This window comes from Danio aesculapii, chromosome 8 (assembly GCF_903798145.1).
Source record: "Danio aesculapii chromosome 8, fDanAes4.1, whole genome shotgun sequence".
Lineage (NCBI taxonomy): Eukaryota > Metazoa > Chordata > Actinopteri > Cypriniformes > Danionidae > Danio > Danio aesculapii.
This window is the reverse complement of record NC_079442.1, coordinates 23,038,843-23,065,933: the sequence shown is the minus strand read 5'-3', so window position 1 is coordinate 23,065,933 and position 27,091 is coordinate 23,038,843. Positions and strand designations below refer to the sequence as shown.

The 27,091-nt window shown below is 34.4% G+C and overlaps 3 protein-coding genes across 3 annotated transcripts; 2 read left to right on the top strand and 1 right to left on the bottom strand.

Annotated features, from left to right (window-relative positions):
• Positions 1-3: 3 nt before the first annotated feature.
• Positions 4-8,926, bottom strand: gucd1 (guanylyl cyclase domain containing 1). Its single transcript, XM_056463443.1, has 6 exons — positions 8,640-8,926; positions 8,165-8,246; positions 6,395-6,560; positions 6,112-6,203; positions 3,491-3,732; positions 4-1,231 (listed from the first exon to the last, which is right to left on the bottom strand). The coding sequence occupies exons 1-6, from the start codon at positions 8,644-8,646 to the stop codon at positions 1,140-1,142; spliced, it is 681 nt and encodes a 226-aa protein (XP_056319418.1). The 5' UTR covers positions 8,647-8,926; the 3' UTR covers positions 4-1,139.
• Positions 8,927-10,946: 2,020 nt separating this feature from the next.
• On the top strand, positions 10,947-14,820 carry snrpd3 (small nuclear ribonucleoprotein D3 polypeptide). Its single transcript, XM_056464386.1, has 4 exons — positions 10,947-11,015; positions 11,264-11,414; positions 13,026-13,218; positions 14,617-14,820. The coding sequence occupies exons 2-4, from the start codon at positions 11,289-11,291 to the stop codon at positions 14,679-14,681; spliced, it is 384 nt and encodes a 127-aa protein (XP_056320361.1). The 5' UTR covers positions 10,947-11,015; positions 11,264-11,288; the 3' UTR covers positions 14,682-14,820.
• Positions 14,821-17,073: 2,253 nt separating this feature from the next.
• p2rx4b (purinergic receptor P2X, ligand-gated ion channel, 4b) lies at positions 17,074-26,386 on the top strand. Its single transcript, XM_056463440.1, has 12 exons — positions 17,074-17,383; positions 18,443-18,590; positions 21,193-21,264; positions 21,347-21,419; positions 22,119-22,215; positions 22,295-22,375; positions 23,571-23,712; positions 25,043-25,179; positions 25,518-25,611; positions 25,693-25,758; positions 25,844-25,951; positions 26,069-26,386. The coding sequence occupies exons 1-12, from the start codon at positions 17,253-17,255 to the stop codon at positions 26,102-26,104; spliced, it is 1,185 nt and encodes a 394-aa protein (XP_056319415.1). The 5' UTR covers positions 17,074-17,252; the 3' UTR covers positions 26,105-26,386.
• The last annotated feature ends 705 nt before the right edge of the window (positions 26,387-27,091 follow it).

Below are 27,091 nucleotides of genomic sequence, written 5' to 3'. Positions count from 1 at the left end.
AAAAAAAAAAAAAAAAAAAAACACAAAAGCTGATGTAATGGGACACCTGATGCAATGTCTTAAAAATCGAAACAAACAAAAAACAAGAAAGTAACATTTGAACCTGAATGATCAAAGATTAAATAACATAATTATGGCTGGTGGATCACCATAGTGCAAGCATTTCAATCAATCGGCCATTTTGTCACCAACCATCAACGACTGGACCACTGAGCCGACGTGTAGTGTGTTTACAAGCCAGCAAAGGCTTCATAACGCTGTTCAGACCATTTCAAGCGGTGCACGACTCCACAAAACACCTGACGGTAAACCTCTAAACGTAGTGTTCCTGTTTTCTCCTGGAGGAATTCACTAATTATGGCAACACTCTAGAGAACTCGTAATATCGTGATTTACTCAAAGGTGTAATACTGCACTAGTGCTGTGTGAGCGAATTTAAAACGTACTTAAGGGTCAAGGTTCACATTTGGAGCACAAAGCAGAATGACTCTCTCTTCTGCTACTCGGCATGAGGTTATGAAGGACGTCCAGGGGATTATGTTTTTAAAGGAAACCCCTGGAAAAGCGAATCCACACCTATTGCATCCATGATAGGTCTAGCAATTGATCAAATCTTACCTGAGTTTATAAAAACAGCTTCCCTCTCTTTTATGAATTAAAATCATTCTGTTTTCAATTAAGTGGCTTCCAAGAGGAAAAGTCAAATAAAAAATAAATCATAACAACCCCCATCATTCAGCAAGGTAATCCTGAACAAATACACCCACAAAAAAAGTCAATCTTGACATGAAAAAACAATGTACACTCATTCTCCACCTCCTACAGTGGTAGAGACTATTATAAATCATGAACTAGATTATGAAAATCCACATGACAATAATTATGAATTACATACACAAAGCAACTCCCTTTCCTTTTGTTTCTGTGTGGTTATTTCATTCTGTGGCCGATGTAGCACCATAGTAATGCTTTTGTGCGATGCTATAGCTCTAATGAGGAGCATAGCCAGAGGTGACACATACTACCTGCTATTGGCCAGCAGCACTGGTACCTGTTGGCAAAAATGCTAACCAGCCAACCACAGTGGATGCAAAAGGTGTTTGAATGTGCGCGTTCGCTCAGAAGCAGGCTCTTTGTAGTCAACCGTCTTTGTAGATGAACAAAATGTCTTCGTCTGTGCCGTAGCTCCTCCGGGCCTCCTCAAAATTGCTGAAGCTTGTACAGCACACACCTGTCAATCAAAGAGATGAGTGTATATGAGAGTCAAAAATGTTAAGCTATTATGCAAATTTCACTTTTATATGGCGTTTGAACATAAACGTGTTTTGGCAGTTTGTCACAATGTGATGTCACAATGGCTGTTTCTCAATATGCGTTCTTGCATTCTTGTGTTCTCGAGTACATCATCATCAACTGCCAAAGTTCAGTTCTAAAACTCAAGACCGCAAGAACGCGTGAAAGTTACCGGATGTGTTCTTGATGTCGAGGATGCGTCGATGCAGACTTAGCATGAGCATGAGATTAGCATGAGATGTCCCAGAAGTCATTGCGGCAAAATAAAAGCGGTAGGAAGTGCAGCATTTTATACAGATTTATTATTAAAGTTCAGAGAGATAACTTATTTATTTCAGGAGTTTCCCTAAATGAGACTGTGAAAGTAAACATTACCGTGAAAATCTTAATAGAGGCATAAACACATTAAGGGTGTTTATTTGCTGAAATTCCTATTAAAATCTGTTTTATTTGTATTGTGCAACGTATATTTGTAAGGTCTTTATGCATAGTATAAACTGAGAAAAGGGGAAAACAATAAATCATTGTATGAATGCTGTAATGTTTAAATAATTTTCCATTGACGTGTGAAGGTCATGTGACCATCAGGAAGAACGCAGCATCTCGTTTCTCACATGACGTGTTCTCTGTTCTTGTGCTTTCCCGAGTTCGTTCTTCCGAGGTAACTTTGCAAGAACACGAGTCCGTTCTCAGCGTTCTTGGGATTGAGAAACAGCCTTAATCTAGTCCCCGTCCATGACACCGAAATGTTAGCATAGACTCCGCCCTGAGTCTAACGAGATACTTCCAATTAGATACATCTGAATATCCTTCATACTACCCATACTCATTAGAGATGCGCTGATAGGAGTTTTTTTTTGGCCGATACAGATTTTACCCAAAATAATTAAATTCTATTAATTTGGTCGATACTCTTATTAGTCAATAAGTACTACATATATACAATATAGTACATACAGTACTATACAGTATTAGCCATTTTTTCCGTCATTTAAATAAATTTTACTGAATATGGATTAGAGCTTAGATAGATGTTTGTTGAAATTCATGATTGTGATTGGCTGGAAGATATGCAGTAAAATCGTTTGATGCACAGCAGCACAGATAATTCCAGTCATGATCACAGTTCAAAATTTCCCTCAAACATTAGTAGCAACTATATAGCTTTGAACTAATCCAATGTTGGCTGACAAATATTGGCAGCCGATACAGTAAATACGTAATATTGATACTAGGGCTGAACAACATATCGTTTGAGCATCAATATCGCAATGTGTGCATCCACAATAGTTACATCGCAGGATTAGATTATTTATTAAAGATGAAGATATTATTAAATATTATTATTTTATTTTATATTTGATTGTTTAAATTATGTACTTGAACAGTTAGACTCACCAGAAAACCATGAAGCAGTGTTAATTTATTTATTTTTGCTTGTAATTTATTATAATTTATGCAGATGCACTGCATTAGAAAAAGACTTGATCATCCCAGACACTCTAAATTAATGGATTCTTACCAAATAGAGCTATTTAAATCATTAGGTGAAATTATATTCATATCACAATATATATCGCAGCAAAACAAAATATTGCATATCATGTCAAATTTTTATACTATATAGAAAGACTTTTTTTTACGCCTATGAAAATCTAATACAAAGTATTAACTTAGTATGAGATTTCCAACACACCATTTTTTAAAATAATGCAGTACCAAACTTAAAAAGCCAGCTGAAAACCAAATTAAGGTCATATTTTAGCAAATTTACCTTTATAAAAGTATTTAGCACAATAATATTTTTTTTATTTAGCATTAAAAGCACGCTTTTGCCATCTTTAGTTTAAAGTCTACATAAAACACAAATAGCAGTAAAATTTTCTTCTCTTCAGACTTAAATTTAATTCAGTGGCTTTCTATAACGAGGAAAAAATGTAGTGGCACGACTGGATTTGTGTTTTTCTGGATCAGTAATTGTATATTCGATCAATAGCAGTTGATTTTGACTAAATATTATGAGCACATAAATTAAAAAAGATAATTAAATAATTTAAAATAAACACTGCAAATTTCTTAAAAATTAAGCATAAATTTTAATAAATTGATACTATGGTTAGAAATCTGATTAAATGTCATTCATTTTCCTTTCTAAAGCCAGTGATGTTTATGCCAAAGCAAACTTCATGGTACATACGGTCAGAGTAGGCGGGATTGTTGTAGAAGATGCTGCTGGTTTTTCGGTTGAATCCACACACCACGACAAAGTGGCCCTGGTAATCTGGCTTCCTGCAAAAACACTTCTGTCCCACGGGCAGGAAACAGCAATATTTGACAGGCGTGGAGCAGAGTTCACACACCAACAGCACTGCGTTGACCAGCACGATGGCCACATGACCCTGCTCCAGGTGACTCTGAATCTCCTGAACGGTAACAGAGCTGCAACAGAGACACGTGATCAGATTTACTCATCCAGCACACAGGAGATCCAGACTGCTGGCATATGGTAGAATAGAATCTTGTAAAGGGAACTCAAGATATGATTTAACTGGAATATATATACATGTTGAGTTGAATTACACCGTATTTTCCTTTGCAGAAAGTTTGCCTTGGACTCAGTCCACATATAAGAAAGAAAAGACAACACGTGACATTTACCAACAACAGTGACATTAAAAGAACCATCAAGGACAAGGTAGTTTACCAAAATGCTAATGGATACTGGAATGAATGACTTCTTGTTATATTACTATAGTATATTTTCATGTGGGTGCCTGACAACTGAAAATAGATCTGGTAGCAGAAATCGCAGCCTCTGTTACTTTTTAGCTTGCACTTTTTTTGTTAACATTTATTACCATTTATTTGTTTAGGATATATACGCTGCATCTGATTCCAATGCCTAATTATTAAATTGTTGGGATGACTATAATTAAATGAAATATTCTTAAGAATAAAATATTATAATATATAATCAGTGGCATAAAATGGTCTTGAAATGACAGTAATATCGTTTATCACAATATATTTAGTACAATATATCATAGGACAAAAAATAGATATCGTGAGAGGCCTACTTCTTTACATTTAGTCATTTAGCAGACACTTTTATCCAAAGCGACTTACAAATGAGGACAAGGAAGCAATTTACACAACTATAAGAGCAGCAGTGAACAAGTGCTATAGACTATGCTGTACTTCTTGTAGCGGTTACTTTAAAATAAAGGAACTCTGTATCGCAGTACTTCATACATTGGAAATAAAACATGATTTGGATCATTTACTATTATAGTGCATTCCTAAAAATCAACGACTTACAGATTGACTGGAGTGATGTATCCTCTACACCCATCACTATAACGACAACTTTGACCAGATGTGCAAGTTGTGCTTTTGATTAAACTAAAGGATTGTCTTACCAAACTTGCATATCATAATTTAGTAAACTTCTCAAAACTGCTTGATAAGCATCTTAAGCAGAGACATATGCTTACATGTACAGTATAAAAAATATTTTTTTTTATTATGTTTGTTTTTTGAACAATTAATATTACATGTTTCGAAATACCCGCATTCCTGATTAATTACATTTTGTTGATGAAAACAATACCTTGTCACTACTTTTTTGAAAACATAACCACAGAATATTGATATTGTAATGTTCATATTTTGAGCTGGGTCCATAGGTCTCTTTACCATATCTACATAATGTGAAAGATTGTAGACCAGTAAGTAATGATTAATAGATTTTTTTAATAGACCTTTTTCAGAAAACTTGAGCATAATTAGATGATGGTAAAGGATAGGTAAAACTTAGCCTAGATAAAGTTTTCAATACCAGCAAATAACCAATGTAAGATGCAGGGCTACTTTTTGTTTAATGTATTTCTATGACATTTCTTTTCAAGAATGATTATGAATGCATAAACATTAACATAATTTTTTAAAATCATTATCCATTTTTGTGTAACTAAATTGTCAAATTTTAGTGAGATAATGTTCCATCTTCATTATGTAAAAATGTCTGACCTATTCTTTTGGTTATTAATTAAGATTAGTACACTGTACTATATTTTGAATAAGTAAAAACAACTTGCTAATAAATGAATAAAACCTAGTGTGTTAAAACAGTGTTTCTCAACCACATTCTTGGTGGACCACCATCTCTGCACAGTGTCCATGTCTCCTTAACCAAACACCTGATTAGGCTCATTAGCACAAACTGAAAGACCTGTAATGGGTGTGACAGACAAAGGAAACATCCAAAACATGCAGTGCTGATGGTCCTCCAGGAACGTGGTTGAGAAACACTGCTTAAAGAATAGTTGCCAAGTATAAAGACTTTGCAAAATGACAAGTTAGTAATTAGGGACTGCATTAAGATCTTTAAACGGAAACTTTTAATTTGTCATCAAATAATTATTGTAAATTCTTTTGATTCTTGTTGTAAATATGCCAGGCAGTGTTTTTTTTATCTAAACAGCCTATTTGTGTGCGTTTATACAACAGTTCTGTCTGGTTCTTGAATCTGATTGGTTGATAGCCGTGCGATATTGTGCCAGTAACAGCACTCAACCAGCCTCTTCACCCTTGTGTATTACTCCTCCCACATCCAGCAACAAGCTAAGGACACTCTTCAGTTTGACAAATATTGCTGCTGTTGGGCAACATAATGTACTTTTGAGGCTTTTTTTGTAGAGAATGTAGTTGTTTAGATTGCAACTATGCAGTTTATTTATAAGGACAGTGCCTATTTTAAATATTTATAATTTCTAATATATATATGCTTTTTTAAGGAGGAAATTTTAAAAGCCTCACCATTTTTTCACCAGGACTCCTTTGCTTTCAGCCTTCAGAAAGAGTTCATTCACCCTGTCCTCCTCTGTGTCGAAATGCTTTTTGTAGAAGGACTAAAGAAAGAGGAAAAATGAATCAGATGCCAAGCTAACTACTTAAAAACCTTCAACTAAAAATGACAGCACTTCAGCTATAAATGTTATGACCCCAGACTGATGGTTTTCTTAGAAAAATGAAAGCATCCATAATTTAACACTCAGCTTGACTGTAATGGATGACAATGACAGTTTGTCAGCTGGAATACCTGGTTCCTGAAGCCCTTGTCCACGCCGAGCGTCTGTGTGCAGAAGCAGTGTCTGACCCCCAGTTTACACATCAGATAAGCCAGGTCAATAGTCCACACGCTCTCTGTGAACTCCAAGTCCATACATGCTCTCTGAAATTCCTCTTCGCTCACTGGATTTAAATACCTGCGAGCACAAAAAAAACAACACTTTAAAGATTTATCGCTCAAGTAACTGACAAAAGGAGTTGAAATAAATAGACAGAAAATAAATCTCTGGTGTCCCCAGTATTTGCTGCAATTGGAGTGTGAGCAAAAACGCACCATATTTCAATTCAATTCATGCTTATTTCTATAGCACTTTTACCATGTAGATTGTGTCAAAGCATCTTAACATAGAAGTTCTAGTAAATTAAAACTGTGTCAGTCCAGTTTTCAGAGTTGAAGTTTAGTTTAGTTCAGTGTGGTTTAATTTTCACTGCTGAAAGTCCAAACACTGAAGAGCAAATCCATCGATGCGCAGCTCCACGAGTCCCCACCAAGCAAGCCAGTGGCGAAGAACAAACTTCACCAATTGACGAAAGTGAAGGACAAAAACCTTGAGAGAAACCAGGCTCTGTTGGGCACAACAATTTCTCTTCAGGCCAAACTTCTTGTGCAGTCGCCAGAGGCTGGAAAACGATGGACGTCCATCGTGGAGAACTCCAGGTGTGAGTAGGTCACCACGGGATCAATGCGAAGACTAGTCTGTCACTGGTCTTTCAGGAATCAGTCTCAGGCTCTCCGCTCCTTCATGACCACCACAGCATGAGCTCAGGATACGGCCTGGTCCAGGATTATGGAGACCTTGGCATAATTTCTTCACAGGTCTTGGATCACATATTTGTACTCCATAAACATAAGAATAAGCTAATCTCACACTGCCAAAATATCAGAAAGACCAGTGGTGGATTAAAGCCTTACATGTTCAAACCAGAGTCAGGCAATGACAGCGAGGATGAGCTTACCCATTTTATTGGCAAGATTAAATACCATCTTAAGACATGTTTATATTTTTACCCTGGCTGATAACAATCCTTAGTATGCTATATTCTTGCAATATTCTGTTCTGAATGTGAAGTTCAACCAATTCTGAATTGAATCAAGTGTCGTGGTAAAGCAATCTGACGTATAATACATTTTGTTCAAATATATAACACTTTCTTCTGCACATATTTTACAATCTTCTGCACGTTTCCTTCAAAAATCAAGTTCAGCCACAATTTCTTCGGGGACCCGATTAAAAAATCTATGGAAAGACTCATCAGTAATGTCTTTCAGGCCAGACCCTGTAAATCTAATATAATTTCAGATGAGTTTTCTTTCAAATTCTAAATAGTGATATCGTATTAGCAGCCAATGAATATCCAAGTACAACATTGATCACAGTCAATTAAATTGTGCTAATGCGGTTTTGAAGTCATACAGATATAAAACCAACTTTACCTCTATAATCTCCAGCTATAAATAGAAATGGTGACTGCTGAGTAGTGCAGTGTGGAATTGTGCAGATTAAGGGGTAAAGGCATTTATTAAGATCCCCTTCATATATCATCATTGAGGGAGTAAATCTTCCCTTACAGAAACCTACAGACTTGCATAAAAAGGCTCTAACTAAAACAAAGTAACTGGGCTGTCCGTTTTCTTGTCTTTTGGCTTGACAGATTTACGGACGTTTACCTGTATACAGCACTTAACACAAAAAAAGGGTCAGATTTTCATCAAAATGTCCTCTTTATGATTCATACTTACTCTAATACCATTCTCGAACAGGCCAGGCCACAATCCCAGTGGTAGAGCTGCCGGATGACCGGTACATTTAGCATCACATCATCTGGTAAAACAAGACCAGAAATTCAGCTGACAACGTCGTTTTCATTTGTCAGCTTTAGATTTATTCTCATAATCACGAGGTTGCATTATTAATAGCTTATTTTGAGAACAATTACCTTTTGGTAAGAAGCTGAATCATATATTTAGAAATGTATTATAGATAAACATATTTATCTAAACTCATCAAATCTTTACAAACAGATGAATTAGAAAACATCGAGATAAAACGTGAACACATTAATTTAATGCTATATATCCGGGATCCGTTAACGTTAGATGTAGTTATTGTCCACTGTGTATGTTAGAGAAGGATGATGATTTTAATGCTAGTTCGGTTAATTCGTTACCAGCTGTTTAAGATGTATCATTTGAATGTCACTGAACACAAACTCACCGTTCATGACGTCGGGTGTGTGTTTGTGTGTTTCTCTCTGCTGTTGTGTTTCAGTGGCGTTTGTAAGAGCATGAAGACTGTCTGCTAGCGGGTTTAACGTTAGCCGGACAGCCGTTGCCCTGCTGTCCTCCACATCGGACGGGTTAAAATCTGTCCATCGTTAGCCTAGTTAAAACGGTTGACGGACTGTTGTTAAAAAGCGATCAAACTGCTACAAACTCGCTTTGCCCACGCCTTGTGGAGGTTCCCAGTCAGTGGTGAATGTTTCACTTCCTCTATGTCAATCCAGATCACAGCGGGCGAGCGGCGGCGCGCTCAGAACAGACGGAACAGCGTGCTCTGCTGGAGAGACGACGAATTACAGTAAGACGCTACCACAGTTAGACAAAAAAGAGTTAATATATGGGAAAATTTGTATAATTATTAGATAAGAGTGTTACAAATTTTACTAAAATAAAAGGAAACAATTTAATTAATTATTAATACAGTTAATTTATCTATTTATGCACTTATTTAAAGATAAGTTAAATACAGCTATATGGCTTCTATCTATCTATCTATCTATCTATCTATCTATCTATCTATCTATCTATCTATCTATCTATCTATCACGTGACGTTAGGTATATTCAGCATAAATAAAAAAGCGAGACGAAAGAGATTAGTTGTAGAATGTCCAAAGTGAAATTTAACTAAACAATATTGTACTGAAAGCATAACAAAATATCTTCTAATAGACTTATGCCATTTTGTCATGGCTGAAACTTGTTACAGATTTTCTCAGTCGCTTTGGTGCATTTCTCTCAACACTATTTACATTTGCACAACAGTTAATGCATTTCGGGTATATGCCGAGCTAGTATGTATTTTTCCCATACTGATAAACTTCCGGTGACCTGTTATTGTGAGTTTTTTTTTTCATTTTATACGGTTCCTTTTACAGCATCGATGTTGTAATGTAATTCACATACAACCAGTTAAGCAGACTTTGGCATTTATTTAGTTGCTCAAGCGTAAAACGAGCCAAAAACGAGCCGTTTGCTCGCACGCGCCCGTCAGAATCGGCAGGCTAGAGCAGAAGCTCCATTGAGGTAAAATAAATGCTCATATCATAAAGTCATGGCGGGGGAAATGTTATTTAATGGAGTACTTCTTGTACAATCTGAGACCCACTTTATATCGGATATCACTTAGCCAGTGGAGATCGCTGATTTTTAAAGAAAACAGACCTTAAACTCGCCGATTTTGCATTGGCATACAATTCACCAGAAACGATTAACCCACGTTACTGGCAAATTAAAAGTCCCATTAGCATGCTTCGGCATATACCCCATTAGTACAAACTGGAAAAACCTGGTTGATATCCTGCAAAAGCGTGTCACTTGCTCAAAATGATAAATAGGATGATAGCTCATTCCTCATAAGCAAGAATTCATGTCAATGAAAGTGTCAGTGTGATCAAGATGAAAAGTCCTGACACCATTGTTTATGAACAAGATAGTCAAAAGGCTTTGTCATGTTTTCATTATGACAGTTTACTCTGTACATTTTTTCCAATGCAATAGTCAGATTTTGGTGACACTTCCTGAAAATGCTCAAGACAGCACCATATACTATTTGCACAGCCATTTGAAAACTACAGTAAAGTTAGACATCACTGCATTTAGTGAGGTATCTGAGTACAAGACACTGAATATGTATGTTTCACATGTTTACTGCAGATGCTCTTTGCAGTTCTAATTTATTCACAGCATTGTGCAAAAGAATAAATACGCCCTTATTTACAGCAAACATAAACTTCCTTTGGGTAGAGCTGTGCAGAAATGTAAACAATATTGCAGTACATATTGGACCTGAACCTACAAAATACATAGGGCTGTAAATCCTTCATGAAATTGTTCATTTTAAAAGACATTTTCTGAAAAAAAAAAAAAGATTAAATTTTTCTTTATCAAATTTGCTTGACATTTTTGTATGTAATGACTCAAGTACTGAAATGAGGACTACTAGTTCTATATGGCACATAAGCAATTGATAATGTTCTAAAACAGCAGAGAGTTGTATAAAAGCAATTGATGCATGTCCAAAAGCATTTGTAATTTATTGGAAGGAATGAGAATCTGCTACTATAATGTGCACAAATGACTATTGTTATGAGAAATGCATTAACTGTTGTGCAAATGTAAATAGTGTTGTGAGAAATGCATCCAAAGCATAGATCCAAAGCCACTGAGAAATGCTGTCAATGAAACATGTTGATTGTACAGGTTCATTCAGACCGGCAGGTGGCAGTGCACGTCTCCACTACATGAAATATCCCGGAAATCTACCGAACAACGAAGTCGAATTTGTTTGTGGACGTTTGGTGCACGTTTGAGTGAGTTTTTATCCTCTGTAAAGCTGGATCACGTTTTTGTTTATAGTAAAATAATTTACTCTAATGTTAATGTTTTTCCGCTTGTTTGATTAGGAGAAACTTGTCTCAATATATTGACTAGTCCATTCATTCATTCATTCTGTGTAACTTACACATCTTCCTTTCGGTTTTCATCTTTCATAGTAAAATAATATTCATTCTGTCGTGTCTTCTCCAGAATTTCCGTAGCGTTTGATTTTCTCTTACAGATTTCTCTACAGATAATTAGTGAAAATGTCGATCGGAGTGCCCATCAAAGTTCTTCACGAGGCTGAGGGACACATAGTGACCTGTGAAACCAACACTGGCGAGGTTTACAGAGGCAAACTCATCGAGGCAGAGGACAACATGAACTGCCAGGTCTGAGACAGAACTGTCCTGTTTAGTAAGAGACACTGTAGGGACAAATTCTGCTTTGCATGCACATGAACAAAGGGTGTTTGCACCTGCACTGAGCCATTAATCTCCACTACATACATCAAGTTTTAGTTGTACTCATTTGTGTACATTGAAGGATTTCATGCCTGATAATATACAACGTTTTACAGTACATTTTTTCTTCCACAATATTTTCTGAATTTTGGAGTGACAAAAAAGACACTGACAATGACAAATCTCCTCTTTAAAAACACTTTAATTATGTTACTGTAATGTGTCAACACAGAAACACGAATTATGAACTTGACTTCATTACATGTTAAGAATGTTATGCTTAAAATGTCTGCTAATTAGTGTATTTGTCATTTAATATGCTTTACATGCATAACATTATATTTTAGAAAACCTATGTAAACTTATTTTCGTTGTTCCTAATGTACTCAATTCATTGTAGGAGTGTGACAGAAACTATTAGTTAAATGTAATTTATTTTCACCTTCACCGTCTTAAACTAATGTCAATACATGACAACAGACGCTTGTCTAAAATATATAATTGAACAATCATATTTGATGTTTTTAAAGTGAAATGTGAAGTTTGTATTTACTTTAATTGATGTTTGACGTTTTAGTTATGTAATATATGTATGTGAAATATGTGTATAGGAAATAGCCATGATGTGGCAATAAATAAACAAACAAAAAGATACACATTTTCTTTTATATAGGAGCAATTCCTTGCAAATGTCAACCTTGCCATAAAAAAAATTAGTTTTCACCAAAATATTGAAACGCTTTCTATGTTTTTTCTGAAGGCTTGTATTTTACAGAACTGTAATACTCAAAAATGTCTCTGTCAGTATTTTCAAACAATTATATATGATTTAACAAAATCACACAAGTGGCAATTTCACATCTGTCACATCCATAACGGAAGCTTTTTCCACATAAATGCAAAAATGTCGAACAAAATAAAACCAATCATGTTTGTTCTATAGAGCAGTGTTTCCCAACCCTGTTCCTGGAGGCACACTAACGTACATATTTTCGGTGCTTCTCTTATCTGACCCATCAATGTTCTTATGAGTTGACTCAGGTGTGTTTGATTAGGGAGAGGTTGAAAATGTGGACTGTTGGTGTGCCTTCAGGAACAGGGTTGGGAAACACTGCTATAGAGAGCCAACTTTTATTCTTTAGATTAGCATAGTTTCTTTTGGGTTGTGCAGTTTAATTCAGAGAATTTCTACAAAGTATGTCTTATACTGTAAACTCGCTAACTTTTTTCGTCACATCCATAATGCATGTTTATTTCCCTCATTTAAAACCTAAAAGTTGTTGACAGATTGCTATTTTTCAGATCCCATAACTCTGTGGTCAGTTGTTCTGGAAAATATAAACCAATATTTCAATATAATGTTAACATCTACATTCTCTGTGAATTTGTTTTGAATTGTCACATCCATAACGCTGGAATTGCTCATAGATATAACTGCACAAAGAAAGGTATCTCAGTTAATCCTTGCATTTGACTCTTCTTTCTCCTACTGGAACTTTTGTCTTAACTCTTTGTATGTTTATCTTCAATGTGTTTCAGATGGCAAACATCACAGTCACATACAGAGACGGTCGTGTGGCTCAGCTGGAGCAGGTGTATATTAGAGGCAGTAAGATCAGGTTTCTCATCCTGCCTGACATGCTGAAAAATGCTCCGATGTTAAAAAGTATGAAGAACAAAAATCCGGCAGCTGGTGCCGGTCGAGGAAAAGCAGCCATTCTCAAAGCCCAAGGTAATTACAGCGGCTTCAGCCCAGTCATTCTTTTGCAGATTTGAAAAGGTTATAATTCAGCTCAATGATATAAATTCCTGAAGTCATGGCGTTAAATGTTGCATGCACTAAAACGAAAAATATCTTCCACTGTAGTTTTGCTCTCTAGTACAAATATTTAAACCTGGTTAAATCAAGTATAATTTGCCTAACATGCAAAATAAAGAAATGTAGTCTTGCTTTCTGAAAATTCCAACAAAATTTATTTCTTCTGCTTAAAACAGAAACTAATATCATTAGGTAATGACTATTTTTTTCCCCATTTGAATTAAGCTAACAATTGTTCTTGTTTTATTAATAAACTTGATCAGTTTCACAGAAATGATGCTTTTCATCTTTAATTTGGCTTTCCAAGTAAATTTATCTTGATTCAAGAATCATTTGCACTGAAAAACAAGAGAGAAGCACTGAGGAAGAACAGCACATTTTTGCAGTGTGATCATAAAGTACAGTGAACTTGAGTCTGCATATTGGATTGTTTGGGAGTTATTTAATCCAGTAAATTGGTTTGTTTTGGGAAAATGAACAAAATGAAAGATTATGGAAATCAATTTGAAGGTTTTTTTTATTTATTTATTTTTAAAATCAATCCCTTTAAATATACATTTAAAATAATATTATGATGTTTTGTTTTCGCAATCTGTTGATACGATATGTGTTTTCATAGCATTCATTTTATTATCATATTACAGTTAGAGATTGTTATTTGCACCAGTTAAAAAATAATAAAATTAGCAGAATTCTGAGTATAACTTCAAAAGGGCAAAGACATCTAGCCTATTTAAAATGCATTTTAAATATTAAGTATTTAGAATTGAATAGTCAGTAATAAAATATGAAGAAATATAAATATTAGCAATTTCACAATTAATTAATTAATAGTTGGCAAAAATGTAAATGAAATGAACAATGTTTAAAGTGTAGCATTCGTGTACCAAATATTACTAACTAAAATTACTCAATATACTAATAAACATGAATTTTAGCTTCACCTAAGGCATAGCTTGGTTTGGGTTTGAGAATAGATGCCATAGAGAATTAATTCAGTGTTTGTGCGCTGTCTCGGATGCACTTTGTGTGGTTGTGCTTTGAATTGAGTTCTCAATTTCTCATCTTTTATTGTGAAAGGTTTAAAATCATTTGAAGCTTTTGTGTTTCAAGAGTGGGATTTGCATTTGTCAGTGTCTGTCATGTCTAATAAAAGGAGCTGCAGTAATTCATTCATCTTAGTAACTCTTGAGAACTTGGTCCATGAACATACAACAGCACTGCTATCTAGCTTTAGGGATTAAACTCTTTTTTAATTATAGTTTAATGAAACAAATATTGATACTTTTGTTTCCATAATTGTTTCTGCAGTGGCGGCCAGAGGACGTGGTCGTGGTGGACCAGGACGAGGGAACGTTTTCCAAAAAAGGCGCTAGTTTTACTGAGATATTTTTTTAAATATTTTTTTAAAGTTTAAACTTTTTTTTTTCTATATATAAATTTGGTCTGATTTGTTTTATAATGTTCATTTTATGCTTTGTGAAATAAATGGGTGACTTTTGATATTTTCTCAAAGCATGTTTTTTTCTTTAAGGGATATTTTGTGTGTTTCAAATTTCAACATTTCTTAAATATATAAATGTTATTAATAAATATATAAATAAAAGTATAAATATTAAATATTTATATAAAAAGACTGCTTTTTAAAAATATTTTTAGCAGCTTTTAAATATTTTAGCAGCTTTTTTTGATGTTCATTTGCACTAAATTGCTTTGAGGATCTGAAAAAAACAAGTTTTTAAAAACAGTTTTTGAAAGTGCAGAATAAATAAGGCTTGACATTAAACAAGAGTATTATCTCCATCTAAAAGGAGTTATGAACTGCCTTGATGTTTTGGTTTTTTTATTTTCAAAAACATCAAAATCAATAAGCTTTTTTTTCACTTCCCTGGTTTTGAGGCCATCTCTGGAACGTGCAGGTATATTGTCCCACTCCAAATAGATTTGCTATTTTAAACGGGTCAAAGACAACAATTAACAGTTAACAATTCCTATATTAATTTATTCACCATGCTGATAAATGTACATTTTATAGCCTCCTCCTGCAAACTTTTTATTAATAATAGAAATGAAAAATGTGCATTTAAAAACTAAATATTGTATTTTAAAATAAGCAATAAACAAAAACCGTGTACGATGGAATTTTTACAAACCTCTTTGTCGTGTGTGTGTACGCTTGTGTGTTTTTCTGCTGCTACCGTGTCCAACACAATCTCACAGCAATTCGTAACTTTTTGATTTAGTGGCTAATTCGTACGATCTAATTCGTACAATTTAGTACGATTTGCTCATCCCCCAATGACGGTTGGGTTTAGGGGTGGGGTTAGGTGCCACGCCTCCTTTTTAAAATCGTACGAATTCGTAAGAATTAGCCACTAAACTGACAAAACGTAAAATACTTACGTTTTCTCGTGAGATCAGGCTAGTTTATCTACAACCAGGCTCTGCTCAATATTATCTTCAACAGCGTGTTTATTGCTCCTCTGTGGCTCAATCAACCATGTAATGTGTCAATGGCTGGGCGGGGCTGCAGATGTCCGTAAGTACATTCAGGATCTGACATTTATTTTTGGACCCGCTGTTAATAAAAGCTGTTATTTAAGTAAAAATAAAGTCTTTAGCGCTAAAACTAGCGAGATATCCCTTTAGTACAATGACCTCTCATCTATATCAAGAGCTCAAGTAAAAGTTAAGGTCTAAGTTCATGGCCCCTTTAAACTGCAAAAACGGTTTTATTTTGTATGTGTTCACAATATACATGTTCAAGTGCTTTTGAACCAAAACAACACAGGCAAACTGTTTCTTTTCAAATTTACATTGATTAATACAGGATTGTTTGTCATCTTTAGATCGTTTTGACATTTTCCATGTTTATCAAAACCTTTGCAAAAATGAAAATCTGTGCTTAGTACATTGTTGCTTGAATATTATTTTAGTTTTTGTAGTATTTTAATATTGTTATAAAGCAAACTTTATCAGTATTCAATTTAATGGTAGTTTTACCACACAAACATTAAAATATTTTTTCCAAGGGGATAGTTCACCAAAAAAAAAACATTTTCTCATCCTCTCGTGCACGTGTGTCAGATCCAGTTCCTGGAGGGCCGCAGCTCTGCACAGTTTAGATTTAAACCTAATTAAACACACCTGATTAAACTAATTAAGTCCTTCAGAGTTGGAACTAAACTGTGCAGAGCTGCGCTTCTCCAGAAACGGGATTTGACACCTGGTTCCAAACCTTTATGAGTTTCTGTATCATATTCAAAAGACATTTGGAATAATGCTGAAAACTGGACATCTAAAGGTGGGGGAATATAAATATAGAATTAAATGCCTACCAGTTTCCAGCATTCTTCAAAATATCTTCTTTTGTTTTCAACAGAAATAAAACTCACAAATTTTAAACCGGTGGGTGGTTTATGAAAAAATCCCTTTAATGTTTGACTTTCATTTATATGTAGTGCAGTTACATCATCCCAATGGGCACCTTTAGGTCAAAAGACATTAAATAGATTTGCATTGTGACATTTTTTTAATGTATTTTTGGCATCAAGATTCCTGCTGGGCTGCACACTCTATGGCAAAATATAAAATATTTGTATACTTCAGATATTTGATATTTTCTTTTGTAATTACAGCACGTAAGGTGTTCAGGAGCTGTCACAGTTGAAGTGTTTTAGCCGCTTGATTTGCATAGGTTTTACACAATCGTAGATACCGGCTTGCAAATGTCCAGAGCACAAACACTACTGGCCGTCTAACAGGGTTTAACCAAATACCTGCATAGTGCATATCTAAACACGTTCATTATTCATGCATCACAAGAAATGACATTCAAAACATGTGTAAATTCTTTTGGAGTTGTTGTAGATGTGAGGCTACAGGGTACACGCATGGTTTTCTGATCTGACATCAAGTACAGGTTCACAGTGAACATTTCTTCAACAATGGGCTGTTCTGCTTATTGCTTCCACTGTCTTTTTGATCATGGGACACCGGTCATTCTGGTTGTTAGTAGCAAAAAAGTGGGATTCATCTTCAGACTATTGCAGCTATGCATCATCCTATATGTTGCTGTGTGAGTATATTTCAACTTTGAAAGAAATAATGGTTGTATCTGCTTGTGTTTATCTAATTGGTTAAATAACAGTTGCCTTGACAAGCTTAATGTACATGTACAGTTGATTTCAGAATTATTAGCCCCCTTTGAATTTTTTTTTCTTCTTTTTTTCAAATATTTCCCAAATGATGTTTAACAGAGCAAGGAAATTTTCACAGTATGTCTGATAATATTTTTTCTTCTGGAGAAAGTCTTTGTTTTATTTCGGCTAAAAGAAAAGCAGTTTTTAATTTAAAAAAAAACACTTTAAGGTCAAAATTATTAGCCCCTTTAAGCTACATATTTTTTCGATATAGTCTACAGAACAAACCATCGTTATACAATAACTTGCCTAATTACCCTAACCTGCCTAGTTAACCTAATTAACCTAGTTAAGCCTTTAAATGTCACTTTAAGCTGCATAGAAGTGTCTTGAAAAATATCTAGTCAAATATTATTTACTGTCATCATGGCAAAGATAAAATAAATCGGTTATTAGAAATGAGTTATTAAAACTATTATGTTTAGAAATGTGTTGAAAGAATCTTCTCTCCATTAAACAGAAATTGGGGTAAAAATAAACGGGGGCTAATAATTCTGACTTCAACTGTATAAGTTGACCCCAATATTATATATTCCTATTGGGTTTGAAGTAAACAAATAAATAAACACATTTTAAAGAGATAGTTTACTCAATTTCCTCATCATTTGATAAACTTTTATGACTTTATTCTGTTGAACAGAAAACAAGATATTCTGAATAAATAATAATAGCAATGCTCTGTTATTAAAAGCAGAGCCACTGACATCCAAAGTAAAAACACACAATACTATGGAAGTCGATGGCTGCTGCTTTCCAACATTCTTCAAATTATCTTCTTTTTTTTTGTTCAGCAGAACAAAGAAACTCACAAGGGGAGGATGAGTAAATGATGACGATAACATTTTTGGGCGAACTGTCTCATTTGTGAATGTCGCACTCACTGAAATTTCTAGCAGTCTTTATAGTGCAGGATATCTCTGTGTTGTATTTTTAAGGTATGTCTGCTGGTATAAACGGGCCTATCAAGAGAGAGAATCGGTGATCAGCTCAGTCAGCACGAAGGTGAAAGGAAACATTCTGACCAATTCATCTGCTTTTGGAACTCATGTTTGGGACACTTCTGAATATGTCATCCCACCACAGGTATCTAAAGAAAAGAACCTATTGAGATTACAATGGTGTCTATCCTGGTGTCTATTCGGTTATATTCTGTAAATGGTGTAAATTGCAAGTATGTGTGGTGTCTAAAGTATTTTTTTCTATAATGATCACATTTTAAGTAGATTTTATTCACTTCTAATTATTCACTTAATCATGCATGAAAATGTTCCAAAACCACTTCTTATGTGTGTGTGTTTTCTGTGAGATATCAAAAGTAATCATGACTTCATTAGTGTCATGTTTTATTAACATTTGAATTGTGAATTTTGATACCATTAAACACTGATGACAGTGTTGACATTGCGTAACAGAATTGACAAAGAAAATAAGTCAGTTCTTCTTTAAAAGTAAATGAAAAAGCAAAAGGTATACCTGTGTCTGGCAAATGGCAAAAGTTGTATGATTTCAGTAAGACACTGGAATGAATTTCTGTTTACTCATTATTGGACATCTGATTCATTGAAAAACTCATTGGAAAAATCCTGTAATGTTATAACAAGATTTTTGAAATTTTATGACTTAAAATATTTATATTGTTTATATTTATATTGTTAAAGTGCATTCTTAGCCCAACAAAGGGTTAAACATTTTTATGTATTTATAAAAAAAGCTAAATATATATTTAATATTAGAATCACCCATATACTTTGTGTTCATATTAAAGATCTTTCCTTAAAAACCAAATTATTTATTCATGTCATTCCAAACCCATTTACAGTTGATGTCAGAATTATTCGCCCCCTGTTTATTATTATGATGACAGTAAATAATATTTAAATTTCTAGACACCTCTATACAGCTTAAAGTGACATTTAAAGGCTTACCTAGGTTAATGAGGTTATATATTGTATAACAATGTTTTTTTCTGTAGACAATCGAAAAAAATAGCTTAAAGGGGCTAATAATTTTGACCTTAAAATGGTGTTTAAAAAATGAAAAACTGCTTTTATTCTAGCCAAAATAAAACAAATAAGACTTTCTCCAGAAGAAAAAATATTATCAGACATACTGTGAAAATTTCCTTGCTCTGTTGAACATCATTTGGGAAACATTTAAAAAAAGAAAAAAATTAAAAGGGGGGCTAATAATTCTGACTTCCACAGTAGCTTTCTTTCTTCTGTGGGACACAAAGCAAGAGAGCCTTTTCACAAGACTGTTATGATTGTTAAATAGTCATCAGCATTTAAAATCCTTGAACGTTTTAAATGATTTTATGTTTTATTTTTGATTTATTTTTTATTTTATGTATTTATTTATGTATATTATCATCTTTGCATCAAATTACAACAAACAAATTACCGCTTATGTGAGGCATGTCTAATGCAGGGTCTGTGGACAGTAAATATGACGTTGTTCTCTCTTCCATCTATATAAACATTTAAATAATGAAACAAAATCCTTACCAGCATGATTATATCATTCCAGAACGACATATTTATGTAATAGGAACATTATTTGACAGTGACCTCTGACAACCATGTTAGCCAGGGGTGCCCAAACTTTTTCTTATGAAGGGCAAAAAAGCAAACTTGATTGAGGCTAGTGGCCAAAGGTTAATTTAACTGCCATGGGTGATTTCCTAACTTATTTAATAATATTTAAAAATAAGAAGAAAACATTGCTTTATAATAGCTGCAGCATTTCTTTGACATTTTATAATGAACTTATTACAGTGAAAACAAAAACAATCTCATTTATAATTTATTGCCTTATTGGCACACCGATGTCTTCTGCATAGTCTGACATTATTTACATTTTAAAAAGATTTATCAGTTTTATTTACATTTCATTACAACATTTCATTTCAGTTTGCTTTTTTGTAGCTCAGCAATAAAACAAACAAAAAGGTTAAATTAGAAATGATGATCTCTTTTAACCTCTTAAGGCCCAAGGTATTTTTTTACATGCATTTTTTACTTCTCTTTGCTATTTGGGCTTATTGGAACCTAATTAGAATAAAAATCTAAGTATCATCTTTTGATATGATGTACTTTTAAATAAAAATGATGTCCAAATATTCGGACTCGTGGTCCAAATTGACATAAAACACTTTTTCCTGAATTCTTTTAATGCATATTTAACATAGAATTTTTTTAACTTGCTTTGACTATCAGAGAGAAAAACTATTTTTTCCCCCATTTTGGACAGTCAAAAATAGGGTTTGGGACATTTCATATGCTTCAAAACAGTTGCAGGATGACACTGTATGTGTGTAATAAAATATAAAACATTCAAAGTATTTAAATAGCCACTTAAGAGCTAAAATGTGCTGTCCACGTATGTGGACACTTAAGCCCTAGGAGGTTAAAGGCATTCGCCCCAACCATGGGCCCTACTTTAGGCATCTCTGCTCTTAACGTTTTTTTTTTTTTAAGTAGAACTATACTTTCCTTCTGCTTTGAAATCACCACAAACACACTTTCCAAATAAACTTGAATTTAATTGCAAATAAATGAAATGTTAAGTTGATATCTCCATTATTCAAAATTCTATCTTCTTTTCTTTCCCAGAATAAAGTCTTGAGGTGAACTATGCTTTAAACTCAAGATTTAATCACCCATGTCATTGTTTTTTTCCTCTTTAGGGTGAAAACTCTTTCTTTGTTTTAACAAATGCGATTGTTACTCAAGGCCAAACACAGGGCAGCTGTCCTGAGGTATGATAAAACACACTAATAATGTTCACTTTTACTCATGAAAATTATTGCTCATTGCATTTGGACTGATTCTATTTAACAGATTCCGAGTGAATTCACTAATTGCCAATCAGACAGTGACTGCAACGAGGGACTCAAAGAAATCCGTGGCAATGGTACGTATTTATGTATAATAGGTATTTCTGTGCACCACATTGCAAATCTTCTTTGGCTCTCAGCGAAGGTAGTCGCATTTTTTTCCTTACCCTCCTATATCTCTCCTGGCTGGCTCCTCTTGTCTCATCTTATTCTATCTCTGAGATTCTCCTTGGCCTGCTCTCCAAACAAATAGGAAATTAGGGATTTGATCAACTGGTCTCTGAACACAATTGACACCATCTTCTTTATGAGAAGTCTGGGTTCAGGGGAACCCAACTGTCCTGTGGGGACGTTTGCAGCTGGATACATGATGGACTGATGGGAGAAGTGGCGTGTCGTGTGCCTGGCCGCTCTGTCCCTGGAGGATATTAAAGATATCTATATATTCGGAACTTTGATAACAGGCTTTCTGCTGATGGACTTCAATGACAGTCTGAGAGGGGCTTTTTCACCTCCCTCTTCCCTAATGAATCTTATTTCCTCTTTCTAAAAGCTATCTCTCGTTGACCTGTCTTCCCCTGAAATGTGTGATGTTTGTGTATGGTAGGGGGGGTCCGATTTCACTGCATGTAAAAGTGTATTTGACAAATAAAGGGTTTTCATGATCCTTTTTATCATCATCAAAACATTTGTGAAACAAGTTGATGCCCCAAAGCAAAAAGTAAATCAAATGTAAAATGGTCATCAACATTCTTCTTGATGTGTGATCCACACAGGCGTTCAGACGGGCCAGTGTGTACAATACTCTGAAACCATCAAAACCTGTGAGGTCCTGTCATGGTGTCCTCTGGAAAACGACACTGTCATTCCAAAGTGAGTGTGTTTAGTAAAAGTGAACACGTTTAATGCACAATTTAAACTGGGAATATTAATAAAGTTTGTGATTGTACAGGCCTGCTCTTTTGAGCGCAGCGGAGGATTTCACCGTGCTCATCAAAAACAACATTCAGTATCCAAAGTTCAATTTCAGAAAGTAAGTACACTAATTTGTAGTTTAGGCATTGAATGTTTTACAAAAACACTAGTTGTAAGCATATTGCTAAATGATATAATTCACCCAAAAATTTATTTTACTCACACTCAAGTGGTTCTAAACGTTTAGGAATTTCTTTCTTTCCCTGAATTTCACTACTTTTAGTAGAAAGAAAAAATACTATTGGAATCAAAGGCTGTAATTTTGTCAATGGCTGTAATAATGTAAGTTTGTCAAGTTCTTGAACGAGTTTGGCACAAGTGGAGGAGAAGTAAATCATGGTAAATCAGTTTTCATTTTTGGGTGAACTATCCCTTGAACACTTGCATTTTTATTTATTACTATTTATATAGTTGTAATGTAGCTGTTTTTTAAAGGTCTTCAAAGTTTAAAGGATCAAAAAATTCTGAACTGATTCTAGTTTTATTTCTACAAGCGATTTGTAACAGCAGGCATATTTCCAAAACATTTTTTTCTATTTTATCTAAACACTTATGCCACAAATATTATAGAACTAAAACTCTACTCACGATCATGTAAAAAGCATGGCGACAAATATATATGGTGCATTAAAAATGAGATATATTAGATTATATAAGGACACATCAGAGTGAAAACATTGAAGTGTCATTCCAAAACAAATTTTTCCAAACTGGTCACTTCGAAGGGCCCTTTGGAGTTAAGGTTTTCGATAGGTACAACTGATGGACACATGGCCCCCATGATCCCCTAAGGAAGTTCTTTGGTGTCGTTGGTGTCATACATATGACCTAATTCCTTCGAAGCTGTAACTCCAGAGGGTAAACCTTTCTAAGTGAAAAGGGGCATATGAATGAACGCTTCCAAGGGGAAGGCAGGGATAGACATTGCCCAGTACACAAACCTTTATATTTAATATGTGCATCAGACAATTTCAAGGCACACCCCTATACTTGGGAGCATCCATTCTTGGGTATTGTGGATTGTATCATGCCCAAGGGAGTGAGCATGCCACTTTTACCCATGCCACATGATTTGTGATCTGTGTGTTAAAAAATGGCTTTTGCAAAATGTACATGTGTACATGTGTAAAACCTTTTTGAAATATCCAAATTCAGTAGTTGAGCTCTGAACAGATGTTCTAACCACTTGAATGATTACTATTCTAATCGCCTCTAACTGGACCTTTCAAAGTCTTGTTTTGTGTCACTTCCAGGCGAAATATTTTGCGTCACATCAACTCCACATACTTGAAGAACTGCACGTTCAATCACAAAACAGACCCGCACTGCCCTGTTTTCCGTCTGGGAGACATTGTGACTGAGGCAGGAGAAGACTTCGGTGTCATGGCTCTCAAAGTCTGTATCTTCAATATTGATACATATCTGCTGCACTACAGTTATTTATATACATTCCGTTCACTAGGTTTGCGGTCACTAATTAATTATTTTATTCATCAAGGATGCATTATATAAAGATATGTATACAAAAAGCATATATTTCAAATACATCTCATTTATCATGTAAATGCCTTTCTTTTGCGCTTTAAATATATAAAAGAATCCTGAAGATAATTTCTGCTTAATAATAATTGTATTGCACTTTTTATTTCACAGTGTGTGCACTCAACTTCTACAAGCTACTGTTTATTTTTAGGTACTTTAGGTGTAGGCTTTCTCTACTAGTAAATATTAACCAGTTATTCAAATTACTTTAATACGTACATAGTATGTAAATGCAGCACAGGACTGTAAAACACAAAGTACTACCATGATAATTTATGCTTCTGAAGAATTAAATCAGCATATTAAATGATCTGAGTTATCATGTGGCACTGAAGACTGGAATAATTATGCTGAATTGGATTTTAAAATACAGGAAAGCAGGACATCATATTTGGCTGAACACAAACTTGTGAACTGTATTTAGTTCATTGTTTCACACAACCCAGGCTCATTCTGAAAACGTACCGCTATATACATTTCTGAAGATCGCAAAATACATCCCAGGAGCCAGGTTTTTTTTTTTGACCAGAGGCTACTGTGTACTGAGGTCACTGTTTTTGAGATATTAAATTTCTATCACGAGTGCTATTCGCCCCTACTGTTCTCATGTAAATCCACCAGAGGCCGCTGTCGACTGACAAACTCAACTAAACCCGACTAAACCCAACCAATAGTGTTTTCAAAGGCACTGATTGACCCGCCCACCCACTTCCCTAAACCCAACTGACAGTTTTAAAAGCAATCCAGAAAAAGAAAAGCCTGATTTTTACCCCGTTTTCAGATTTTACAACACTCTCACCCTGTTATTTACTTGTTTATTTTATTTTTTGGATTCTGTTTTTGTTTTACCCATTTTCTGGAATCATTCTTTACCGGACTCGAACCTCATCACCGTGGTCATCTCCTCTTTGAGTCTCAAGTCCGCCAATGTACATAGTGAGCTACTGGACAAACTAGTAACAGTGGTAAACCTGTGCATACAGTAGCAGTCAGTTGGTAAGCGTGAAAAGGAACGGTGTCATACCACCCCATATCGTCAATTTTAAAGACAAAATGCAACCATACGTATTTCTGGCTACATAATTCGCAATCTCCAGAAATATATATAGAGCTGCCTTTTCAGAATAAGTTTTACTTGTGTATTTATTTGAGTTGTTGATAATGTGTTTTTTATATAATAAAGGGTGGCATTATTGGTATTTTCATTGACTGGAGCTGTGACTTGGACTTCAATGAACGCTTCTGTGTCCCCAAGTATTCATTCAGAAGACTCGACAACAAAAATCCTGAAAATAATGTAGCCCCTGGTTACAATTTCCGGTAAAAGAGTATTTTTTTTCTGGTAACACTTTATTTTGATGGTCCATTTGAGTATTAGTAGACTGTCTGCTTAAAATTTGTTGTTATTCTGCCTTAACAGACATCTGATTATAGGAAACTTTTCAAGTACATGTTAACTTATACTAACCCTAACCTAACAGTCTACTTATAATCTAATATGAACTAGTTGGTATGTAGATGCAATTTAACTTACATTTAACAAACAGACCATCATAATAAAGTGACCTTTTTTCTTTTTTAGATTTGCATTGTAACATTTGTTGCACCTAAAGCTACAGTTTCTTTATTTCTAATCGTATCACGATTCTTCCCCACAGATATGCAAAATATTACATGAACAATGAAAACACTGAAACGCGGACACTGATAAAGGCCTTTGGAATCCGCTTTGATGTCATAGTGTTTGGGATGGTTAGTCTGCTACTTTCTATTCATTTGGCTTCATAATCAGCATTGTCAGCCTTCACTCATTGAATTATTATGTCTCTGTAGGCTGGTAAATTTAATATTGTGCCCACTATTGTGAATGTTGGGGCCGCTCTTGCCCTTCTTAACCTGGTAAGCACTGGTTAGGTATTTTAATTTAACCACCTATCTAAATGAAACAGCTCTGATTCAGCTGTGTACTCTTGCTGTTTCTCAGATGAAGGTCATTTGTGACTGGTTCATGCTTAATTGTTTGAGCGATAGCGAATACTACTCCAAACACAAATTTCAGCATCTCAAACCAAAGGATGAAAGTGAGACATTTGTGAGTTGAAGACTGTTAAGCAGTTTTATTTGTTTATGTTAATTATATAATTATATATTTAACCTTTATCATTATATGTATATAATTGTATTATGTTTTTTATTATTATTGTTATAGAGCTTCACAGAGCAGAGCTCATATGGGACTCCTTGATGGAATGGAGTGAACACTTAAAACCATCAAGATGGAAAATGTTATTTTCATTTTCATACACTAACATTCAAATATTTGGGGTTTGTAATAAAATTTCAATGTTTTTAGAGGTTTGCACACCAAAACAGCATTTTTTGAACAAGAATACAACAATAACAAGAAATGTGCTAAATGATGACAATGGTATGTCAACACTATGCTGAATCTTGCAAGCTGGCATTGTGCTAAATAATGCTAACAACATGTTTAATAATATTAACAACATGCTAAAATGTGTTTTGTAGTAAAACAGTGATTATACAAATGGTCATCAATATGCCTAAAACAATGGTTACACTTTACTATAATAAAAATTATGGTTCATTTTAATAAGGGAGCACAATAAACATGTTTAAACATGTTTGATGTGATGAAATTTGTTAGCTAAAAACACGTAGCAATGCTAAGTATAACAGCAAACAAATTGTTAACAAAATGCTAAACCATGCTAATAATGCTAAATCACATCTATCTATCTATCTATCTATCTATCTATCTATCTATCTATCTATCTATCTATCTATCTATCTATCTATCTATCTATCTATCTATCTATCTATCTATCTATCTATCTATCTATCTATCTATCTATCTATCTATCTATCTAACTATCTATCTAACTGAATTGAACTTTTCAAATGGCTTAATTTCACACTTACTGATAATTGATTTTTCTTTGTTTTCTGTTTCTCTCTGCTAAATTTACTTTGACATAATATGTACTGTATAGAGTTCTATAGAAATAAAATTGCCTTGAAGGTGACAACATTTTCAGGCTTTTTCAAACCAACATGAAAGTTTGTCTCTGTTTACAAGAGTTTAGATGAAAAAAAAAATTCTCAGCCTCCTGTTAGTAGACTGAGTGAATTGCCTTTTAAAGAAATGAGTAGATTATTTTTATTGCCTTTAAAGTGAAATAATCTAACATAAATATTTGAGGCTAAGACA